This window comes from Sciurus vulgaris (genome assembly GCF_902686455.1).
Source record: "Sciurus vulgaris genome assembly, chromosome: 9".
NCBI classification, from domain to species: Eukaryota; Metazoa; Chordata; class Mammalia; order Rodentia; family Sciuridae; genus Sciurus; species Sciurus vulgaris.
This window is the reverse complement of record NC_136469.1, coordinates 71,623,620-71,647,401: the sequence shown is the minus strand read 5'-3', so window position 1 is coordinate 71,647,401 and position 23,782 is coordinate 71,623,620. Positions and strand designations below refer to the sequence as shown.

Below are 23,782 nucleotides of genomic sequence, written 5' to 3'. Positions count from 1 at the left end.
TATAATCACTCAGTCTTGGTTAAACTGTGGTATGGCTGATCATTATCTGAGGTTTGGTCAGGCAGGGTCTGGTTGGCAGTGATAAGAAAGTTGCTGTTACCCAGATGTGGGTAGCTTCAGCTTATCACAAGATGTTTATCAATCAGATCTGTTGTTCTTGGAATTCAAGGTGACTGACTCAGAGCAAAGGAGACAGATGCAATAGGGAGGCAGAGATGTCAAGTGTTTTTGAACCTTTGAAGTCTCAAGTGAAGAGTCAATGTTTTTAGCAAAACCAGTTTCTAAGTCCTTGTTACAGAAGGAATAAGATGGAAAGTCAGGACTGAGAGGAAGGCGTCTCTATTTACACTGACAAGTGGGGAAAATGCTTGACTGGAGTAGTGCGGGGGCAAGATCATTAGAGAAGAGAAGATCAGAGATTGTAAGCTAATGACAAAGATCTTCCATTTCAATTCTGAAATCACTGTTGCTGACAAGATATTAAACTTTAAAATTGTGTGTGACCATTTAGGGCCATTGATGTTGCCCTGAAAACACCTCATACTTGGATGCTCTCTCAAATGTGAATCTGTAGCAAGGGTTCCAGAAAATGCCATCCCAATATGCCTCTGTGGTACTTAGATTATTTTGAGTGTAAGACAATTGAGAGTCTGAGGACACTTCTAAATCACTTTGACCCCCTCCCTCCAATTACCTATAAACAGAGTATAAATTTGACCTTTTGAGTGGAAATTTACTTTTGTAAGAGAATTTTCTATTTCTAAAAGTGCATCTCCAAGACAACTCTTCACTCAGGAGAAACCTGCGTAACAAGACAACCCTTACCTAACCAAACCTTCCCTTTCTTCATCTTCCCCAAACTTGCCACCAGAAATCCTAAACCCTTTTTCTTTAGACTAACATGGTATATAATACTGAACTGCCTGGATCCAACCTGCAGCCTCATTCTGTTGTGTGTGAAATTCCTGTGAACACTTATATGATGAAACTTTTTATATTGTTAATTGATCTGTTATAAGTGTTTTTTTTTTTTTTAATTCAGAGCACGCTAAGCCTATGCTCTACCACATCCCTCTGACCCCTTCAACTTGACATCTTGTCTGCCATTACCCAGGCCTCTCCATCTTTTACTAACTTATCTGTCCTGTTTTCTGCACTAGCCCCTAACCTCTCCTTCTCCCAGTGTTCTCTGAACAGCAGCTAATGTGTTCTTCTAAAAACATAATTAGTATCATGAGCCTTTCCTTATCAAAAAGCCTCAAGCTTTTAAATAAGCAGGAATATCTTTCATAATAGGGTCTCTTCCCATTTCTTATCCTGTCATGTCCTACAAATCATGGCTGCAACCATTTTGGGGTCTTAGAGCACCCCAGTGGACTGACTTCAAAATTACTTCATTCAAGAGCCTTGGAATATAGAACTGATTCTTGGCATTTTGAGATAGAAATTTGGGGCTACAAAAAAAAAAATCCTGAGTCTTAAAAGAGAAGCTCCCTGATTTGTTGGAAACATCTATGGACCTTTGAAATGCAAAATGAGCAGCTCTGGACAAGTCTAACCAAAGTCCTTAACCCATGTTATTGCCTTCAAAAAGTAATGTGATATGAGGATATTGAACAAGAGCTAGAAAATCTGACCCACATTTGTATTTCTCTCCCCTGACTCTACCTATAGTTCAGCCCCTAGCCACTGTCTTTCTATAAATATTAACACATGCTTTAATGCAGAAAATGACCATGAACATTTGAAATGCAAATCACAACTCGTGCACAATCAGCCTCATGTCCTTGGCCTATACCCTTGGCCATCCTTGCCTTCAAAAAGTAATGATGCGTTGTGCGAGCACTAGAAAAACTGGCATGAAATTGTGTAACTCCACCCTGACTTCACCTCTGGTTCCTCCCATGGCTACTTTCTCTCTATAAATGTTAACACACCAGACCAAGGCAGTTGATGTCTCTCCCTCTGGAGGTGGCCTGCATTTTCCCTTGAATGAATGTTTCTTACTTTACTCCTGAAGATGTTTCTCTCTAGAGATAGCCTGCATTCTCCCTTGAATGTGTATTTGCTTTCTGTAAATAAATCAGTTTGTGTCCTTGGTATGAGCTGAAATTCTTTTCCATTACATATGCCAAGGATCCCACTTGTCCTAGGTCAAGTTCAACCTTTTTAAGCTAAATTAAATTAAAATTTATTTTATTTATTTATTTTTCCCATCCCCACCACCCCACTCCGCCCCTCACTCCCGTCTGTATAATCCAAATTTCCTTTATTCTTCCCGATTCAACCCCCTCTATGGATCAATTTCCGCTTATCAGAGAAAATATTTGGCCTTTAGGTTTATGGGATTGGCTTATGTCATTTAGCTTGATATTCTCTAGTTCCATCCATTTACCTGCAAATGCCATAATTTCATTCTTCTTTAAGACTGAGTAATATTCCATTGCACATATATACCACAGTTTCTTTATCCATTCGTCTGTTGAAGGGTATCTAGGTTGGTTTCATACCTTAGTTATTGTGAATTGAGCCACTATAAACATTGATGTGTTTGCGTCATGGTAGTATACTGATTTTAAGACCTTTGGGTAAAAACTGAGGAGTGGGTTAGCTGAGTCAAATGGTGGTTCCACCAGCAATGTATGAGTATATCTTTCCCCCACATCCTCACCAACACTGATTATTGTTTCTATTCTTGATAATTGTCATTCTGACTGGAGTAAGATGAAATCTTAGACTAGTTTTGATTTGCATTTTTCTAGTTACAAGAGATGATGAACATTTTTTCATTTGTTTGTTGATCGATTGTATTTCTTCTATGAAGTGTCTGTTCAGTTTCTTAGCCTATTTATTGATTGGGTTATTTGTTTGGTGTTAAGGTTTTTGTATTTCTTCTGTGAAGTGTCTGTTCAGTTTCTTAGCCTATTTATTGATTGGGTTATTTGTTTGTTTGGTGTTTAAGGTTTTTGAGTTCTTTATAAATTCTGGAGATGAGTACTCTATCTGAGGCGCACATGGTAAAGATTTTCTCCCATTCTGTAGGCTCTCTCTTCATGTTATTGATTGTTTCCTTTGCTGGGAAGAAACTTTTTAGTTTGAATCCATCCCATTTATTGATTCTTAATTTTACTTCTTGTGCTTTGGAAGTCTTGTTAAGGAAGTCAGATCCTAGGCCAACATGGTAAAGGTTTGGGCCTACTTTTTCTTCTATTAGGTGCAGGGTCTCTGTTCTAGTATATAAGTCTTTGATCCACTTTGAGTTGATTTTGTGCCACGTGAGAGATAGAGGTTTAATTTCATTTCATTACATCTGAATTTCCAGTTTTCCCAACACCATTTGTTGAAAAGGCTATCTTTTCTCCAATGTATGTTTTTTGGCACCTTTTTCTAGTGTGAGATAACTGTATTTATGTGGGTTTGTCTCTGTGTCTTCTATTTTGTACCATTGGTCTACCATGTCTATTTTGGTGCCAATACCATGCTGTTTCTGTTACTATTGCTCTTTAGTATAGTTTAAGGTCTGGTATTGTGATGCCTCCTGCTTCACTCTTCTTGCTAAGGATTGCCTTGGCTATTCTGGGTCTTTTATTTTTCCAAATGAATTTCATGATTGCTTTTTCAAGTTCCATGAAGAATGTCTTTGGAATTTTAATAGGAATTTCACTGAATCTGTATGACATTTGTGGTAGTATGACCATTTTGAAAATATTAATTCTCCCTATCCAAGAACAGGAGTAATCTTTCCATCTTCTAAGGCGTTCTTTAATTTTTTTCTTTAGCATTCTGTAGTTTACATTGTAGAGGTCTTTCACCTCTTTTGTTAGATTGATTCCCAAGTATTTTAGTTTTTTTTTTTTTTTTGAGTTTATTGTGAATGGAGTGGTTTCCCTAATTTCTCTTGCAGTGGATTCATCACTTATGTATATAAATGCATTTGATTTATGGGTATTAATTTTATATCCTGCTACTTTGCTGAATTAATTTATGAGTTGTAGAAGTTTTCTGGTGGAATTTTTTGGATCTTCTAAATATAGAATCATGTTGTTGGTAAATAGTGATAGTTTGAGTTCTTCTCCTATTTATATCTGTATCCCTTTATTTTATTTCATCTTATTGCTCTGGCTAGAGTTTCAAGGACAATGTTGAATAGAAGTGGTGAAGAGGGCATCCCTGTCTTGTTCCACTTTGTAGAGGGAATACTTTCAGTTTTTCTCCATTTAGGATGATGGTTGCCTTGGGCTTAGGATAGAGAACTTTTACAGTGTTGAGGTATGTTCCTACTATCCCTACTTTTTCTAGTGTTTTGAACATGAAGACATGCTGTATTTTGTCAAATGCTTTTTCTTGTCCATTGAGGTAATCATATAATTATTGTCTTTAAGTCTATTGATGTGATGTGTTATGTTTATTGCTTTCCATATGTTGAAACAACCTTGCACCCCAAGTATAAAACCTACTTGATTGTGGTGCACTAACTTTTAAATAGGTTTTTGTATGCAATTTGCCAGAATTCTATTGAGAATTTTTGCATCTATATTCATCAAGGATATTGGTCTGAAGTTTTCTTTCCTTGATGTGTCTTTGTCTGGTTTTGGTATCAGGGTGATACTAGCCTCATAGAATGAGTTTGGAAGGGTTCCCTCCTTTTCTATTTCATGGAATAATTTGAGAAGTATTGGTGTTAATTATTCTTTGAAGGTCTTATAGAACTCTGTTGAGAATCTGTCTGGTCCTGGGCTTTTCTTGTTTGGTAGGCTTTTGATGGCGTCTTCCATTTCATTGCTAAAAATTGATTTGTTTAAATTGTGTTATGTTCTTCTGCTTCAGCTTGGGTAGATCATATGTCTCTAGAAATTTGTTGACATCTTTGAGATTTTCTATTTTATTTGGGTATAAATTTTCAAAATAGTTTCTAATTATCTTCTATATTTCAGTAGTGTCCATCATGATATTTCTTTTTTCATAATAAATTTTAGTAATTTGAGTTTTCTCTCTCTTTCTCTTTGTTAATGTGGCTAAGGGTTTATCAATTTTATTTATTTTTTCAAAGAACCAGCTTTTGTTTTGTCAATTTTTTCAATTGTTTCTTTTATTTCAATTTCGTTAATATCAGCTCTGATTTTAATTATTTCCTGTCTTCTACTGCCTTTGGTGTTGAATTGTTCTTCTTTTTCTAGGGCTTTGAGATGTAATGTTAGGTCATTTCATTGTTGACTTTTTATTCTTTTAATGTATGAGCTCCATGCAATGAATTTTCCTCTTAGCATGCCTTCAGAGTGTCCCAGATATGATATGTTGTACCGGTGTTCTCATTTACTTCTAAGTATTCTTTTTTATTTCCTCCCTAATTTCTTCTTTTTTCCATTCATCATTCAATAGCATGCTATTTAGTCTTCAGGTGTTGGAGTAGCTTCTATTTTTTATTTTATCTTTGATTTCTAGTTTCATTCTGTAATGATTGGATAGAATGCAGGTTAGTGTTTTTTGTTTTGTTTTGTTTTGTTTCTTGTATTTGCTGAGAGTTGCTTTGTGACATAACGTGGTTTATTTTAGAGAAGGATCCATGTGCTGCTGAAGAAAGTGTATTTACTTGACAATGGATGAAATATTCTATATGTGTCCATTAAGTCTAAATCATTGATTGAATTATTTAGTTATATAGTTTCTTTTTTTAGTTTTTGTTTGGAAGATCTATCCAGTGGTGAGAGAGGTGTGTTAATATCACCTGGTATTATTTTGTTGTGGTCTCTTTGATTCTTGAAATTGAGAAGGGTTTGTTTGATGTACATAGATACTTCATTGTTTGGAGGAAATATATTTACTATTGTTATGTCTTGATATATGATTCCCTTAAGCAGTGTGAAATGTCCATCTTTTTTTTTTGGGTGCTGGGGATTGAACCCAGGGCCTTGTGCTTGCGAGGCAAGCACTCTACCAACTGAGCTATCTCCCCAGCCCCTGAAATGTCCATCTTTATCCTTTCTGACTAACTTTGGTTTGAAGTCCACTTTGTCTGATATGAGGATGGAAACCCCTGCTTGTTTATGCAGTTCATGTGAGTGACATTTTTTCCCAATCTTTTACCTTCAAGCCTGTGGATGTCCCTGTCAGGTTTCTAATCTCATGGCAGTAACCTGAGTCAGTAGTTTAAGTAGGTATATGCGTAAGCAGCCACCTAATATATAACTATAAAGCAGAGTGGTTCTCCATTTGCTAGTATTATCCCTAGGGAAAAATGCAAGGGAAGGCCCTGAGCTCTTGGTCTGAGTCTGCCCTCCCTCTACCAAAATGTGCAGTAGTCATAACTGAACAGGTGTCTGGCAAAAGATGTAGAATCTACCTGCATTCATTTTTCTCCTATGGGCAATTTTGATTGTGTAAAAACTAATTTTGCACTTTGGTTTTAGATCATGGTAAGAAATATAAAGTAAAGAAACCTATTTTGGTTTTGTTGTGTTTTGCAGTACTGACAATTGAATCCAGGGCCTCATGCATGTTAAAGACTCTACCATTGAGGTATATTCCAAAAAAATTTAATTTTATTTTGAGATGGTTTCTTGTTATATTGTTCAGACTAGGCACAAAATTGTGATCCTCCTGCCTCAGCCTCCCAAGTTGCTGGGATTACAGAAGTGTGCCACAGTACCCAGATATATTTCCTTTGCTTTTTAAAATCCTTACTGTATTTTTCATTTCATCTTAGGATAATGCACTATTCCATATTGGTTTTAGAAATGCATTTTGTTTGCTTTCTTTTTACTTCTCTCTTTTTCTTTTTTCTTTTCTTTCTGCTACAATGTACTTCAGTTGAATGACTTTGTTCAGACCTGTCTAATCACTGGGCTTGTGACCTATGAATTACTAGGAGGCTGTATCTCTCTGAGTAAGATTGCTACCACCCTAGTCAGGAGCTAAGAAGCTGCTCAGCAGTATGAATAGTGAACTTAATCCAGTCACAGGGAGGGAAAGTCTATACCCATGCCTAACATTGTTACTATATTTAAAAGTTTTAGTCCACTGTCTTGTATGGGTTTGGGTGATCCTTCTTGGGTACTTTAGTCCCAGTTGTTGCCTTATATTAGTGGGAAACCTCACAAAAGTCTCATTTCCATCTTGAGTCAGTGAGGGATTTAAAGTCAAGCAGTATGTTACCTGGTTCTCTTAATACATCTTTGGAGGTTAGAAATGTCCTCAGGGGCTGAACTTCACATGGGATGGCAGTAGAAGTGACTGCTGGTGTTAGAATTGCCCTATGTTGGTTATTGAAGACTGGGGAGATGGCTTAGGTGTTTTTAAAGTTAAAGTGTAACATTCCTATATTACTTGTTTCTTCTTTTTTAGTACTTCAGGAGAATAGAATTTTGTCTGATTGTTACCATTCACTATGTTCACATAAAACCCCAGCTGTTTACTTTTAATATCTTGGGTGCCAATCCTTAACTAGTTTTTTGCTTTTTAGTTTCCAAAATGAATAGAGTGTTATAAATGCTATTTTGGGGGGTACAGAAACAATAATTGGACATTGCTTTCTTTTCTGTCAGTTTTGCTATGTCAGGCTTGCATATGGTTTTCTTGTGTTTATCCTGTTTGGTACCACTAAAGCTTCTTCAATCTCTGGCTTAATACCTTTGTATTTTGGAAAATACTTGGCCAGCATTTCTTTGATTATTGATTCTGTTCCATTTTTCCTTCTCCCAGCTCTCTAGTTACATGTATGCCAGACCCTTTTCATCATGCTCTGTGCTTCTTAGGCTCTTTCACATAGTTCTTCCTCTCTTTGTCCAGTGGAAAGTTTTTTTTCTTATGGTGATGATTTTCATTATTTGCAATTTTCATCGTGAATGTTTTCTAGATACCAGTGTTCTGGTTCCCTAATTATTATTTCTAATCCGTGTTTAAACTGCTGCTGAATATACACCAAAATCTTCCCTTGTTGTTTTTCCTTCTTCTGGTGCTGGGGATGTAACCCACAGCCTTGAATATGTGCTCTATAACTGAGCTACGTTCCTAGTCCTCTTAATTTTCTTGTAAGATACAGGGAGGGCCTCACTCTGTTGCCTGGGCTGGCCTGAAACTTGCCCATCATCCTGCCTTAGCCTGGTATACCTGGAAGTATGGTTATGTACCACTACATTCAGCTTGAATTTTTAATTTTGACTTTTAAGAAGAGATGCTGGTTCTTTAGTGACAATCTATCTTTTTGCTTATTTTCTTGAACATATTAATAAGTGACTTTAATGTCAATATTTGATACTTGATAACTCCAACTTGGATTTTCTTTGGGTCTATTTCTGTGTTCTCATTTTTGGAACTTTAGCTCCTGTTTTCTGGCATGGTTGGTAATTTTGGATTGAAAATTTGGATGATGATAACTTCTTTTTTCCCAGTGAACAACATTCATTTGTTTTGTATTTTCTTAACAATCACATAACGATTTAAAATTTTTAAAAAATTTTTACAGACTACATTTTGATATATTGTACACAAATGGGGTACATTTTTTCATTTCTATGGTAGTGCATGATGTAGATTCATACCATTCATGTAATCATACATATACACAGGGTAATGATGTCTGTCTCATTCCACCATCTTTCATACCCACCTCTTCCTCTCATTTCCCTCTATGTAATCTGAAATTCCTCCATTCTCTCTCATTCCCCCCCTCCCATTATATATCATCTTTTGGACTTAAAAGTAGCATAGTACAGTAACGCAGCCACATCAATGTTTATAGCAGCTCAATTCTCAATAGCTAGATTGTGGAACCAACCTAGATGCCCTTCAACAGATGAATGGATAAAGAAACTGGTATATATACACAATGGAATATTATTCATCCACAAAGAACAATAATATTATAGCATTTGCAGATAAATGGATGGAATTAGAGAATATCATGCTAAGTGAAATAAGCCAATCCCAAAAAACCAAAGGCTGAATGTTTTCCCTGATAAATGGATGATAGCTTCTTTGAGAGTAGATTTATCTTTTTCCTTGCAAAGTCTAAGAAGATCACTTTGATCAAGCAGAGTCTGGTCTCTTTTTGGTTTGTCTATATTCCCAGGTCATAATGCTTCTGGGATCTTGGCAGCCTGAGGTTTCCAGGATGCCTTATGTTTGCTGACTGAGAAGTGAAAATTTTGCTGAGTCTCCCTTGCTGAGAGACTGCTGAAATATGTGGTTAGATATATTAGAGGCTTCAGGAGAATGCCTCTAGCAGTTTCTTTCTACATGGATTTCCCAAGTGTTGCTCCATGACTGTGCAGTCTGTGTGTGCAAGTACCAGGAGAGGGAAAGGCATGGGCTGCTGGGATTTCCCAGTGCTGCTGCCTCCTTGCTGGGACTCTGGTTCCTCCAGTCCCTGTGGCTTTGTTGCTCTCATCAGAGGACTCTTCAACATTCCTCATGTTCTGTCTGCTCCAATGGTTTTTCTCAGGAGGATGATTAGTTGGAGCAGCTAGTCCACCAAAGGCAGAGAGAAAGTTTTTCATGGATGACTTTGGTTTTTAAAAGTGAAAATTAGGTTTATTGCAGTTGATACTTCAAACTTCTTTCATAATTTCTGTTCACCTTAATTTCTTAGTCTAAGTCTTTCTAAGGGGACTTTTGAAATTTGTTTCAACAAAATATTTTAAATTTCATTTATAAATTTAATATTCAGTTTTTTTCTCTAAATTCTTGAACTGTTAAATGTATTTTGATTTACTTAATCAAATTACACTTAATTTTAAATCCTTCTAGAATTTAAATGTTTTCCCATAAAGAAATGAGTATATTTTTAAAATTTGTTCAAATTAGTTATACATGACAGTAGACTGCATTTAGACACATTGTACACGAACAGAGCACAACTTCTTCTTCTGGCTGAACATGGTGTATTCACATGTATATAGGGTAACAATGTCCATCTCGTTCCACTTGTCTTTCCATTCCCATATGCCCTCCCCTGCCCTCATACCCCTCTGCACAATCCAAAGTTCTTTCATCACCCTCCCCCATATGGATTAGCATTCGTTTATCAGAGAAAACATTTGGCCTTTGGTTTTGGGGGTTTGGCTTATTTCACTTAGCATGATATTTTCCCACTTCCATCCATTTACCAGCAAATACCATAGTCTCATTCTTCTTTATGGCTGAGTAATATACCACATTTTCTTTATCCATTCATCCATTGAAGGACACCTAGGTTTTTTGCATATCTTTGCTATTGTGAGTTGAACTGCTATAAACATGGATGTGGCTGTGTTCCTGTAGTGTGCTGACTTTAAGTCCTTTGGTATATACCTAGGAGTGGGATAACTGGTCAGTTGGTTCCATTCCAAGTTTTCTATGAAATCTCCATACTTCTTTTCATAGTGGTTGCACCAATCTGCAGTCCCACCAGCAATGTATGAGCATGCCTTAGGAAATGAGTATATCTTTGCAAAGGATGTTGGGGTTTACCTTTTTAGGTGATTTAAGGTGCATAACAACCAGAGAGGTAAAGTCTGAAGCTATAAAGTCTAAGAAAGTTCTTCTGTCACTGACTGCTGGACTATGCTCTTTTTGGTGACAACAATGTCCTGAACTCAAAACTAAAAAAGAAATATAGGCAGTATGATGATGATCGTTTGGCCATCCCTGAACTGATGCTTCCAAGCCAGTCAAGGATAACCCTCATCTGCCTTGAGTAATTTTCATACTCTTTACTTATGAGGAATACTCTTTACTTATAAGGAATTTATCTGTTTATCATACTATTTATTTATGAGGAATTTATCTGACATCTGTTTGTAGTGCAGGAATTTAGAGTTTTGTCTTCCTCCTGTTATGGGTTCTCAGTTTGTTCTTATCACAGTGATGTGGACTGTTCATTGGAAAGGAATCTCACTGTAGCATAGTTTAAAACAGACTTGGTTTCAATATATTGTTATCTAGGATTGACAATCTAATTTCTCTTTCAACCTACTATTGCTTTTCCCTTCACAGGAAGGCAGAAACTCTCCAGATGGCTTCCGGTAATGACCAGATATGCATCCCAATGTCACAAAGAAACACCAATGGCCTGAAGACATTTCCCGAGAGGGCTGTGTTGAGTTTTCATGACATCTGCTATAGAGTAAAAGTGAAGAGTGGCTTTCTACCTGTTCAGAATAAAGAAGAGTTAGAAATACTATCAGATATCAAGTACGTATGTGAACTTTTTAAAAGGCCCCTGTATTGATCTACAATCAACTTTCAGTTTTTCCCATTACAAATAAGAGGCTATGAACTTCTGTGTATACATTTTGTACAGATAGAGTGACACATGCCTTTATTTATTTTGGCTAACCTAGGACAGAAATGACTAGATGACTTGTTAAGTATATGTTTAACTTTGAAAAAGAACTTACAGGCTATTTTTAAAAGTGATTTTGCCTTGTGCATTGAGTTTTCTTTGAGAATTGGATAATTAATGTGTTATTTATTTTCCCCTATGTTATGTGTCATTCATTTCTCCCTGTGTATTGGCGGAAGTGGACCTGGCTGTATGATTTAGTGCATTTTGATTGTGATAGTATAATTGTAAGCTTTGAACTTTAGTTTTCCAACTATTAAACAGAAGATCTGCTGGTGCACTTTTTGAGCCAGGCATTTTTCAGATACTCATGCACTTTGTGCCCTTTATATTGTAGGAGCAAGGAGGTTGAAATGACAGAATGTTGTGACCATATTCTGCTTTATAAGTAGAACTGTTTTTAATTTTTTTTTTTTATTTTGGGGAAGTATTGACATTGAATCCAGAGGCAACTTATCACTGAACTATATCCCATTTTTTTTTTAATATTTTGAGAAAAGCTGTCACTAAGTTGCTGAGCTGGCCTCAAACTTGCAATCCTTCTGCCTCAGACTCCTGAGTCAGTGGGAATACAGGTGTGTGCTGCTACCCACATTGACAAATAGACTTGTTTCAAATGAATGGCTTATTTATACAACTTCATGGGCTATAGCAATTTACTTCATGCTTTCTCACCATAATGATATCAGGTAGAAAATGTTTAAGATAACTATTACTTAATAGAAGTTATGCAGTTGAACTGTGAAGTGATGATACTCTAGGATCCAAATCAATGCAGTTGATTTTAAAAGCACCCCGTAATTATGATTTTCATTCAGCAACAAATTTAGAATTTAGAATATGGCATTCAAATGGGAGCTCAAGTGGGAGGGAAATGAGTGTTTCTTTAGAATCTACACCTCACTGCTAGGCACCTCCATGAGTTCACAGATGCTGGCCATTAGGGGTGTCAGTGTTTTCTTGATTTCTAGAGAACTAAACCTGAGCTTCCCCTCTCTGGTGACAGGAAGTGAATTTGGGTTTGCTCAGACAGTATGGAATATGTGGTTTTGTTTGTTTACTCATTTATTGTTTAGTGGGGAAGATAATTGCTCCTAGTCAAACCAAGCAACTTTCTGACTTTTCCTGACTCTCCAAGACTGGGAAGTGGTTATAAATGAACCCTTTGACCTGGGATGGCTGCAGACCCACATGGAATCAGATGTTTATCCTGTTTTCTTGGGGTCTTTCCTGTTAATAGCCACCAACTTCCTTTAGAGGATAAGGTAGAATTTTTTTGGTATGTGGTGGGGGAGAGATGATCAGGATGTGAGAGCTGACTGGGTTGAGGCCAGGGGTGCTGTGCAGGGTTAGGACTCTCCATGCACAATGACTTCTGTCTTCCTCTTCTCACCATCTCTTTCTTGTGTTGGTTAAGAAATCCTGACTAGGAGAATAAGGACAGGAATGATGGATGGAAGGCTTTTTGATCTTTTGCTACATGATTAGATAGAACTGACTTGTGGAAAGCTGGCAAACTTTTTGTAAAACATAACCATCCAGAATATGGGCTGGGGATATAGCTCAGTTGGTAGAATGCTTGCCTTGCAAGCATAAGGCCCTGCACAAAAAAAAAAAAAAAAAAAAAAAAAAAAAAAAAAAAATGTTGGTTCCTTCATATTTGGTGCTGAAACAGGTAGAAGGTAAAGTGATTTTAATATGAGCAGGTTAAATAGATGTAAAATGTGAACTGTTTGAGTGTTCTTTTTGTTTGTTTCTTTCTTTTCTCTTTTTTTTTGGGGGGGGGGGAGGAGAGACTGGGGATTGAACCCAGAACAAGTGCTGTACCACTGAGCCATGCCCCCAATCCCTCTTACTTATTATTTTTGGCTAGTGCACTACTAACTCCATACACTAAGAGTCTTCTCTGCTCAAGACTTCACATGTTTATGGCCAAATGGTGTGCATCTCAGCAAAGGTCATTGTCTTGTGCTTTCCTAGGCTCAAACTTTGGAATTGTTTAAAATTTTATAGTTAAAAATGACACATAGGATTGGTGTTCATATTTGCTCACATTCCCAGTTAAGGTATCCATGAGAAAGGTTATCCAGTTTTTGACTGCTGTGTTTTTTAAATCTTTCTTCTTCAACTAAGTAGGACCTCTGGGTGTAGGTAAGGCTGCTCTTATTATCTTATTTTTGGTAATGTTTGATATAGTGCCAATAGCATTCAAAGTGATAAATATGTTCCAAAAAAACTGTTGGGTCACAATCTAGCTATTGCAAATTGAGCTGCTATAAACGTTGATGTGGCTGCATTCCTGTAGTTTGCTGATTTTAAGTCCTTCGGATATAAACCGAGGAGTGGGATAACTGGGTCAAAATGTGGGTCCATTCCAAGATTTCTAAGGAATCTCCATACTGCTTCCCAGAGTGGCTGCACCAATTTTCAACTCCACCAGCAATGTAAAAGTGTGCCCTTTTTCTCCACATCCACACCAACGTCTATTATTGTTTGTGTTCTTGATAATTGGTATTCTAATTGGAGTAAGATGAAATCTTAGGGTGGTTTTGATTTGCATTTCTCTAATTACTAGAGATGTTGAACACTTTTTCATATGTTTATTAAATCACCTGTGTATCTTCTTCTGTAAAGTGTGTGTCCAGTTACTTGGTCCATGTATTGATTGGGTTCTTTGTATTTTTGGTGTCAAGTTTTGTAAGTTCTTTATAAATTTTGGAGATAAGTGCTCTATCTGAAGTGTGTAAGGAAAAGATTTTCTCCCACTCTGTAGGCTTTCATTTCACAGTATTGATTGTATCCTTTGCTGAGAAAAAGCTTTTTAGTTTGAATCCATCCCATTTATTGAACCAACCTAGATGCCCTTCAACAGATGAATAGAGAAAGAAACTGTGGTATATATACACAATGGAATATTAATCAACCATAGCAAAGAATAATATCATGGCATCTGCAGATAAATGGATGGAATTGGAGAATATCTTCCTAAGTGAAATAAGTCCATCCCTAAAAACCAAAAACTGAATGTTTTCCCTGATAAGTGAATGATGATACATAATGGGGGTGAGGAGATGGGGGATGATAGAAGAATGGAGGAACTTTAGATTACATAGAGGGAAATGAGAGGGAGGGGAGGTATGAAGAATGGTGGAATGAGACAGACATCATTACCCTATGTATATGTATAATTACATGAATGGTATAAATCTACATCATGCACAACCATAGGAAGTAAAAGATGTACCCCATTTGTGTACAATGAATCAAAATGCAGTCTGTAAAATTTTTTTAAAAAATCTGTTGGGCATCTTGTTGTTCCTTTGTATTTTTGTTTTTCCTAACCTCTTGAAAAGAGAAGATAAACAAAATTTGACCAGGAGACATGATAAGGAATATTCTTTTCTTGTGAAAAATCTTTCCCTTATGCTCAGTTTGTCTCCAAACCCAGCCCTTGAGCTTTCCCTCTCCCCGTCAATGGGATAAAGTCATCTGTCCTAGCGGATCTGTAGATATCCTAGAATTGAGGGAAATTCAACATGTTCTGTGAGAGATTTTTCAAGTAATTAAACACAGGAGTGATCGGGAGCAGGAACCTGCTGGACACACACCTTCTGCCCAGACGCGCCGTCCACGGGCCCCGCCTCTGCTCCTGTCACTCTCTGTTTCCGTGATAACTATCGTCATTGCTGGTTTTGGAACTACTGTCGTGTAGTCTGCTCATGTGATGCTCCATCATCTTCAGCTCCTTCAGCATTACTTTCCAGAAAGGACCCTCTTCTGTGTAATCACCCAGATGTTGTCTGGCAGCAGGCCAGGGGACCTGTGTCCTCAGAATGAAGGCAGGAGTGATCCAAGGGCCTCCTGTCACCGTGCTTCTCACAGGTGACTGACCACCTCCTCATCTCTCTTCAGTCTCGTCCAATGTAGTATTTTCTAGTCCTAACCTACTCCAGGTCATGTTGCCATCTGACAAACTTCACCATAATGTCACTACTTTCTTCTTGGTGCTTGATCATTATGAAGGGAGATGCTCTGGCATTATTCCAGAGAAACAGGAGTTTCTCCTTAAAATTCTACTCACCAGCTTCAGCCTCCATTGATGACTCCTGTCTAAATCAGCAACCATTATTATAGTTGCTAAAGGGTGATTTATGATTATTATTTATTATTATTTCATAGTCTGCATTTTTCCAATGGGAAGAAATTTCATTAATCATCTCTTCTTTCACTTCCTCTATTGACTCTTGGATTTGTATTTCATTCAAAAGCATTCAGTGGTAATGCTTGATTATTGTCACTTACTTTGATACCATATTGTTCCAGATTTTTTGAGGAAAGGTCAGTGGGAGACCTTTCCAGAAAGGTGGGTTCCTCCCTTCCTCCCCCATTAATTTCACTTGTCCTGACATTCTTTAGTATTTTCTTGGCACAGACAAAAATTCTAGATTAACTGTGTAATAACCCCACCAGACCCAGAGTCAGCTGCTGTTCACTCTTGTGGAGGATGGTATTTACAAACCAAGATCTGAGTGTTTAGAATGCTCATTGCTATTGCTGTGTCATTACTCCAAGCCTTCCCAATGGACACCCCCAGGGAATACATGTACATACACGCATGTGGCTGTGCATCCATCTGTTACTTTGTTAGAAAATGCCCCGTGTGCATGTGCCCCTGAACCTGAAGAGGAGGGGCAAGAGGAGCAGTGTGCGGGGGACAGCCACTTCCACCGCACCCTGGGAGTTATTGATCTATACTTTTCTCTAGTTATCAATATAAATTAAAACCCATAACTTTTTCTTAATGTAGCAATTTCAGTCTAACACTCAAATTCTTTTCACATTTTCATGTTTATAAACTCTTAACAAGGTGAAAACTTGCTCTTCTTATTCTCAATATGCTTACTGATTTGTTCAATTTTCTTATTCCCTAATACAAGCATCTGCTCAGCTTCTGACGGTCTCCTCTCCCTCTCACCTTCCTTTTCAGCCTGTGCTCCTGGGTGCTGGCAGTTGCTGCACCTCTATCCAGAATATCTATCTTCTTCCTACTAAGAAAGGAAGGGGAAGGGAAAGTACAGTAGAAAACATTGACACATCATTTAAACATGAAATAACAAAGAGGAATTTAAGTACGTTTTCTTTCCAGGCAGAATATGCCCATATTCTCCCTCCTTCTCCTTCTCCTGTTCCTCTCCCTCCTCCTGTTTTTCTTTTCCTCCTCCTCCCCACCTCCTTCTCCTCCTCCTCTCTTTCTTCACAGTGGATAGACACCATGGTAATTGTACCATTGAGCTACATACTCAGTTCTTTTTATTTTGTATTTTGAAACAGGGTCTTATTAAGTTACTGTGATCCTCCTGCCTCAGCTTCCTGAGTCACTGGGATTATAGGTGTGTACAACCTCACCCAGCTCAGGGTATTTCTATTTTCAATCTACTCAATTATTTTTGCTTTCTTTTGGCAATATTTTTGTTGTTTCTTTAAAGTAATTCTCTTTCTAAAAATTGTAGTTTTATTTATTTGACAAAATTTGCCTATTAGTTGCCTGGCATGGGACAAAATGGCCAGTGCTTCTAGTAGGTCCTCTGTTCTCAGAACCTTGTTGTCTAAAGGAGGATTCAGAAAGCTGGGGCACTCTCTGTGGTGTGTTCTGCTGTGAGGGAAGGACTGAGAGTCACAATGGAATCCCTAACCCTGAATTAGAGGGCTGGGTACATGGAGATTGAGAGAGTAAACCCTGCATGTGTGTGTGTGTGTGTGTGTGTGTGTGTGTGTGTGTGTGTGTGTGTGTAAGGAGACCAGCTCTACTCCAAGAATGGTATTGACAACTTTTGTCCATAAACAAAGAATTGACTATTATCCACTAAAATTTAATAGATGTGATAGGAATCCTTTAGGCAAATTTCATTTCTTGTACTCAGTGTGCAGCATATAATGTGGGAAGAAAGGAGATGGAAATGGTAATAGTATGGCACAGTTCTTGTGGGCAAGTTTTTATGGTATAAGGGAGGGAGGCCTTGCATGCAAGTGCTTTAAGCAGTAATTTAGAGAGGGGAATGGCTTGTAGGGATGATAGAAGGATGGAGTGGAGGGAGAGGAGACCAGGGAGTTGTGGACCATAGAGTAGAACATGGGCCAACACTCTCCTTCTGCAAAGGGCCACATGGTGACTACTTTCATTTTTAGGGTCACACAACAGCAATGCAACTGAACTCGGACTTGGTATCATGAAAACAGCTATAGATACTACATAAACCAATGAGTAGGCTCTATTCCAACCTACTGTTTGTGAGATCAGAGAGCTGGTGGCTAGCTATAGTGTGCTGATTCCTAGACAAGAATATGAAGTCCAGGAGAAATATGGACTTTTTGGTTTTTCATTCATCTTCTTCTTTTGTTCTCTTCTCTATCCAGTGTCCTAAGAGTATCTTGTCTGTACATAGTAGAACTTAAATATTGAGTGAATGGGGGTGGAATTAGACCCTGATCCATATTGCAACTCTTCCATTGAGGATTCTACCCCTTTTTCCCCTGAAAAATCCTAGCATTTATTGTCAAATTACCCAAACTTGGGAGCTTGTAAACTTCATGGCCTTAACATATTCACATTCAATTTCTGGTTGAGTCATTCAGGATTTCTTGGTCTTTATCTGAGTAAGTGTTTTAAAAACCTGGTAAGTTTTCTGACATCAAAGCCACAGTGAATAACAAGTTTATTTCTGGTCATTTTATAAGCAATTAGTAGGTAGGTACTATTAAAGCAGGTGCCTTAAGATACACAGGTAAATGCACTTGGAGAGTTTACTCAATTATGAGGATTTTTTCTGAGGGGGTACTAGGGATTGAACCCCAGACCTCATGCATGCTGAGTGTTCACTCTGCCACTGATCTGCATCCACAGACCCACCCAATTGTTCATGTGTCATTGCAGTAAAGGAAAAAGTCAACAAAAGAATAAGATTTTTTCTGTGTTACAGCTGGCTCTGAGTCTACAGAAGTCATGCTTTCCCCCATATTTCAGTGAGCGATACATCAGTTAATGAGCAGAGTGAACAGTACATTTTGCCTTAGCCTCTGGCAGCCAGTATAATTGTGACAGGTCAGGTACCACAGCAGTGAATGTTGAGGTCCTCTTGGGTGTAAGCGCTGTGAGGCAGTTGCACTGGGAAGTTTATCACTTGTGACAATTGTGTAATTGTAAGATTGACCTCTGTGGGAAGCATTATGTGAGAACGATTGCAGTCAGTTTTGAATAGAATAGATACTATTGTCTCTGTGAAATAAATCTTGACCTCTTTACCAATATTATAGAAAGACCGTGTAGAACCCTGGGTTTTGAAAGGACTGTTTCATCATTCCTGAATCCTATGGAGGCCCTGCCCTTAAACTGCCTTCTGTAATTCATTCTATTTAGTAATATACATCTTACCTTTACAATAAAAACCCTTTTCTCAGCAAAGGATACACTCAATACTGTGAAATGAGAGCCTACAGAGTGGGAGAAAATCTTTTCCACATGCACTTCAGATGGAGCACTAATTTCCAAAATTTATAAAGAACTTACAAAACTTTATACAAAAATACAAAGAACCCAATCAATACATGGACCAAGTAACTGGACAGACACTTATGGAAGAAGACATACAGGCAATTAATAAATATATGAAAAAGTGGTCAACATCTCTAGTAATTAGAGAAATGCAAATTGAAACAACTCTAAGATTTTATCTTACTCCAATTAGAATGACTATTATCAAGAACACAAACAATAGATGTTGGCATGGATATGGAGAAAAAGGTACACTCATACATTGCTGGTGGAGTTGCAAATTGGTGCAGTCACTCTGGAAAGCCGTATGGAGATTCCTCAGAAAACTTGGAATGGACCCACCTTTTGACCCAGTTATCCCACTCCTTGATTTATACCCAAAGGACTTAAAATCAGCATACTACAGGAATGCAGCTACATCAATGTTTATAGCAGCTCAATTCATGATAACTAGATTGGAACCAACATAGATGCCCTTTAACAGATGAATGGATAAAGAAACTGTGGTATATATGCACAATGGAATATTATTCAGCCATAAAGAAGAATAATATTATAGCATTTGCAGATAAATGGATGGAACTGGAGAATATCATGCTGAGTGAAATATGCCAATCCCAAAAAATCAAAGTGCAAACATTTTCCCTGATAAGTGGATGACGATACATAATGGGGATAGGGGTGGGGATGAGAGAAGAATGGGGGAACTTTAGATTACATAGAGGGAAATGAGAGGGGGGAGGAGGCGGAGGTATGAAAGATGTCAGAATGAGACAGACATCATTACCCTATGTACATGTATGATTGCATGAATAGTGTGAATCTACATTGTGCACAACCAACCATAGAAACAAAAAGTTGTACCCCACTTGTGTACAATGAATCAAAATGCAGTCTGCAAAAATAAAAAAAACTAATATTAAAAAATAAAAATAAAGTAAAAAATTAAAATGAAAATAAAATTCAAACTATTTGCCTTCTTGGCTCTCAGCATGGTCATTCCTTTTCCTCCTTTCTACTCTATCCAAATATTCTACCTTCACACATGCTCGTAGTTGGTGAAACAACAGTGTCTCTTCCATCTGTTGTACATGCTTGAAAGATGCTCCTACTGAAGGGATGCCTCCTAATTCTAAACCGAGCATTTTCCAGCCCACTTCTAGACCCAGAACAGGAATGAAACGATCTGTCTTCAGGGCGTGTGTTTCCTTTCCTTGTTGGTACCACCTTTTCCTTGGGTGTTAGGAACAGGTGACGACTGCTCACCCTCTGGAGTGCTTCATTCCAGCCTTCCTGTTTCTACTTAAGATATGTTGACTTTTTGGTCTATTTGATTTTGTTAGTGAGACCACTACTACTGGTTTCTATGAATCCATGGTTACTTAACCGTGTCTACATTGGACTAGGTAGCAAGAGGGTTGGCTGGAAGGTACTAAGATGAAGCATTTCTCAGAAGCTCTTATGTACCTGACACTGTGTGAAGAGTAGCAAGAGTAAGAGATGCGTCAAAAGACTCCTACTTATTTCAAGGAATCTTGAACATTGGATATATCATTTTCAAAAAGGAATAAATAGTTTCAAGGATAAATGAAAGGAACTTAGAGGGACCTGAGCCGTTCTTATGGGTTCTGACTAGTGGTTGATATCCTGTGTATACTAGACTTATATTAATCATTTTTTTTCCTTTTTAAGAGTTGATGGCTGGGCACAGTGGCACATGCCTGTAATCCCAGTGACTTGGGAGGCTGGGAAAGGAGGATTATGAGTTCAAAGTCAGCCTCAGCAATAGCGAGACACCAAGCAACTCAGTGAGACCCTGTCTCTAAATGAAAAAAAAAAAAAAAAAAAAAAAAAAAGTGGGGGGCGCTGTGAATGTGACTAAGTAGTTGAGTGCCCCTGAGTTCAATCCCTGGTGCCTCCCCTGACCCCCCCAAAAAGAGTGGGTGATTGTTTTCTGTCCACAGTTTCATCAACCTTCATTTGAAATATTCAGTGCAGAGTCTAAATGAAAATAACTTCTTTTCAAATGGAACAGTAAATTCGTATTTTCTTGTGTTTCCAGTGGGATCATGAAACCTGGCCTCAATGCCATCATGGGACCCACAGGTGGAGGCAAATCTTTGTGAGTATAACAGAAAATATATGTCAGCCATTTCTACGCAGGTTCAGTGTGCTTTTTAAAATTTATGCTTAGTGCATTATAGTTGTACACAATAGTGAGATTCATTTTGACACATTCATAAATGTGTATACCATAGTCTTCTGCATTTCAATTTCCAGTACTTTCCCCTTCCCTCACCTCCTTTCTCCCCCATCCTTTTCCTCTACTCTATTGATCTTCCTTCTACGTATTTATTTTAATTAATACATTGTAGTTGTATGTAAAATTGGAATGCATTTTGATGTATTCATACATAACATGCTATAATTCATTAAACTTCAATTCCCAGTTCTTCCACTTTCCTTTCCATCCTCCCTCTTCCCTAATTCTACTCTACTAATCTCCCTTCTATTTTCCTGAGATCCCCTTTTAAATTTTTTTTTTCCCTTTCTAGCCTTTGCATATGAGAGAAAACACTTGACGCTTGACTTTCCAAATTTGGCTTACTTCACCTAGCTTGATGTCTAGTTCATTTACCAACAAGTGACATAATGGTTGAGTATAACTCCCTCCATGCATCTGTTGATGAGCATCTAGGCTGGGTGCATAACTGGCTGTTGTGGATAATGTATGGCTATCATGTACACATGTTTGCACGTATCACTATACTATGCTGATTTTAGTTCTTTTGGATAAAAGAGAGCTAGATCATATGGTGGGTTTTTCTAGTCTTTGAGAACTATTCATACTGCTTTCCAAAGTGGTTGTACTAAATTTTAGTCCCACAAATAATGTACAAGTATTTCTTCCCCCACATCCTTTCCAGCAATTATCATCATTTATATATTTTTTTATTTTAATTAAAAATCATAAATTTACATAGGGCAATGTTGTTTGATTCATTCTGTTATTTTTTTTCCCTTCGCCCCTCCCCTCCCACCCCTCTTTTCCCTCTATACATTCCTTTCTTCCTCCATTCTTACCACCCTCCTTATCCCTAACCCTAACCCTAACACTAACCCCTCCTACCCCCCCATATGTCCTCATCCGCTTATCAGCGAGATCATTCGTCCTTTAGTTTTTTGAGATTGGCTTATCTCACTTAGCATGATATCCTCCAATTTCATCCATTTGCCTGCAAATGCCATAATTTTGTCATTCCTCATGGCGGAGTAATATTCCATTGTATATATATGCCACAGTTTCTTTATCCATTCATCAACTGAAGGGCATCTGGGTTGGTTCCACAATCTGGCTACAGTGAATTGAGCAGCTATGAACATTGATGTGGCTGTATCTCTGTAGTATGCTGATTTTAAGTCCTCTGGGTATAGGCCAAGGAGTGGGACAGCTGGGTCAAATGGTGGTTCCATTCCAAGCTTTCTGAGGAATCTCCACACTGCTTTCCAGAGTGGCTGCACTAGTTTGCAACCCTACCAGCAATGTATGAGTGTACCTTTTCCCCCACATCCTCGCCAACACCTGTTGTTGCTTATGTTCTTGATAATCGCCATTCTAATTGGGGTGAGATGAAATCTTAGGGTAGTTTTGATTTGCATTTCTCTTATTACTAGAGATGTTGAACATTTTTTTCATATATCTGTTGATTGCTTGTACATCTTCTTCTATGAAGTGTTTGTTCATTTCCTTAGCCCATTTGTTGATTGGATTATTTGTATTCTTGGTGTAGAGTTTTTTGAGTTCTTTATAGATTCGGGATATTAGCGCTCTATCTGAAGTATGATTGGCAAAGATATTCTCCCACTCTGTAGGCTCTCTCTTCACATTACTGATAGTTTCCTTTGCTGAGAGAAAGCTTTTTAGTTTGAATCTATCCCAGTTGTTGATTCTTGCTTTTATTTCTCGGACTATGGGAGCTATATAGATTCAATGCAATTCCAATTAAAATCCCAATGATGTACCTTACAGAAATAGAGCAAGCAATTATGAAATTCATCTGGAAGAATAAGAAACCCAGAATAGCTAAAGCAATCCTCAGTAGAAAGAGCGAAGCAAGGGGTATCGCAATACCAGATCTTCAACTCTTTCTACTAAGCAATAGTAAAAAAAACGGCATATGGTATTGGTACCAAATTAGACAGGTAGATCAATGGTACAGAATAGAGGACATGGACACAAACCCAAATAAATACAATTTTCTCATACTAGACAAAGGTGCCAAAAATATGCAATGGAGAAAAGATAGCCTCTTCAACAAATGGTGCTGGGAAAACTGGAAAACCATATGCAACAGAATGAAATTAAACCCCTATCTCTCACCCTGCACAAAACTCAACTCACAATGGATCAAGGACCTCGGAATCAGACCAGAGACCCTGCATCTTATAGAAGGAAAAGTAGGTCCAAACCTTCAACTTGTTGACTTAGGAGCAGACTTCCTTAACAGGACTCCCATAGCCCAAGAAATCATTTATATTCTTAATGATTGCCATTCTAACTGGGGTGAGATGAAATCTCCCTGTAGTTTTGATTTGTATTTCTGCTTGCTGAGGCTGTTGAACTTTTTTTGTGTATTTTTTAGTCATTTATATATATATATATTTTCTTTTGAGAGATGTCTCTTTAGATCTTTCACTCATTTATTGAGTGGTTGATTAGGTTTTTTGATGGCAAGATTTTTAAAGATTTTTGAGTTCTTTATATATTCTGATTATTAATTTCCTATCAGAAGAGAAGCTGGCAAAGATATTTTTCCCATTCTGTAGGATCTCTCTTCACAATCTAAGTTATTTCCTTTACTGTGCAGAGCTTTGTAATTTAATACTATCCCACTTACTGATTCTTGGTTTTA

General features: G+C 37.7%; 1 protein-coding gene across 1 annotated transcript in view; it reads left to right on the top strand.

The window, feature by feature from the left end:
* Positions 1–23,782, top strand: part of LOC306669340 (broad substrate specificity ATP-binding cassette transporter ABCG2-like) — a 59,314-nt gene that overhangs the window by 5,135 nt on the left and 30,397 nt on the right. Inside the window, exons 2-3 of the mRNA XM_079153269.1 lie at positions 10,972–11,169; positions 20,932–20,991. Of these exons, the coding sequence (XP_079009395.1) occupies positions 10,991–11,169; positions 20,932–20,991 (239 nt within the window). The 5' untranslated portion in view covers positions 10,972–10,990. The remainder of the gene's footprint in view (positions 1–10,971; positions 11,170–20,931; positions 20,992–23,782) is intronic.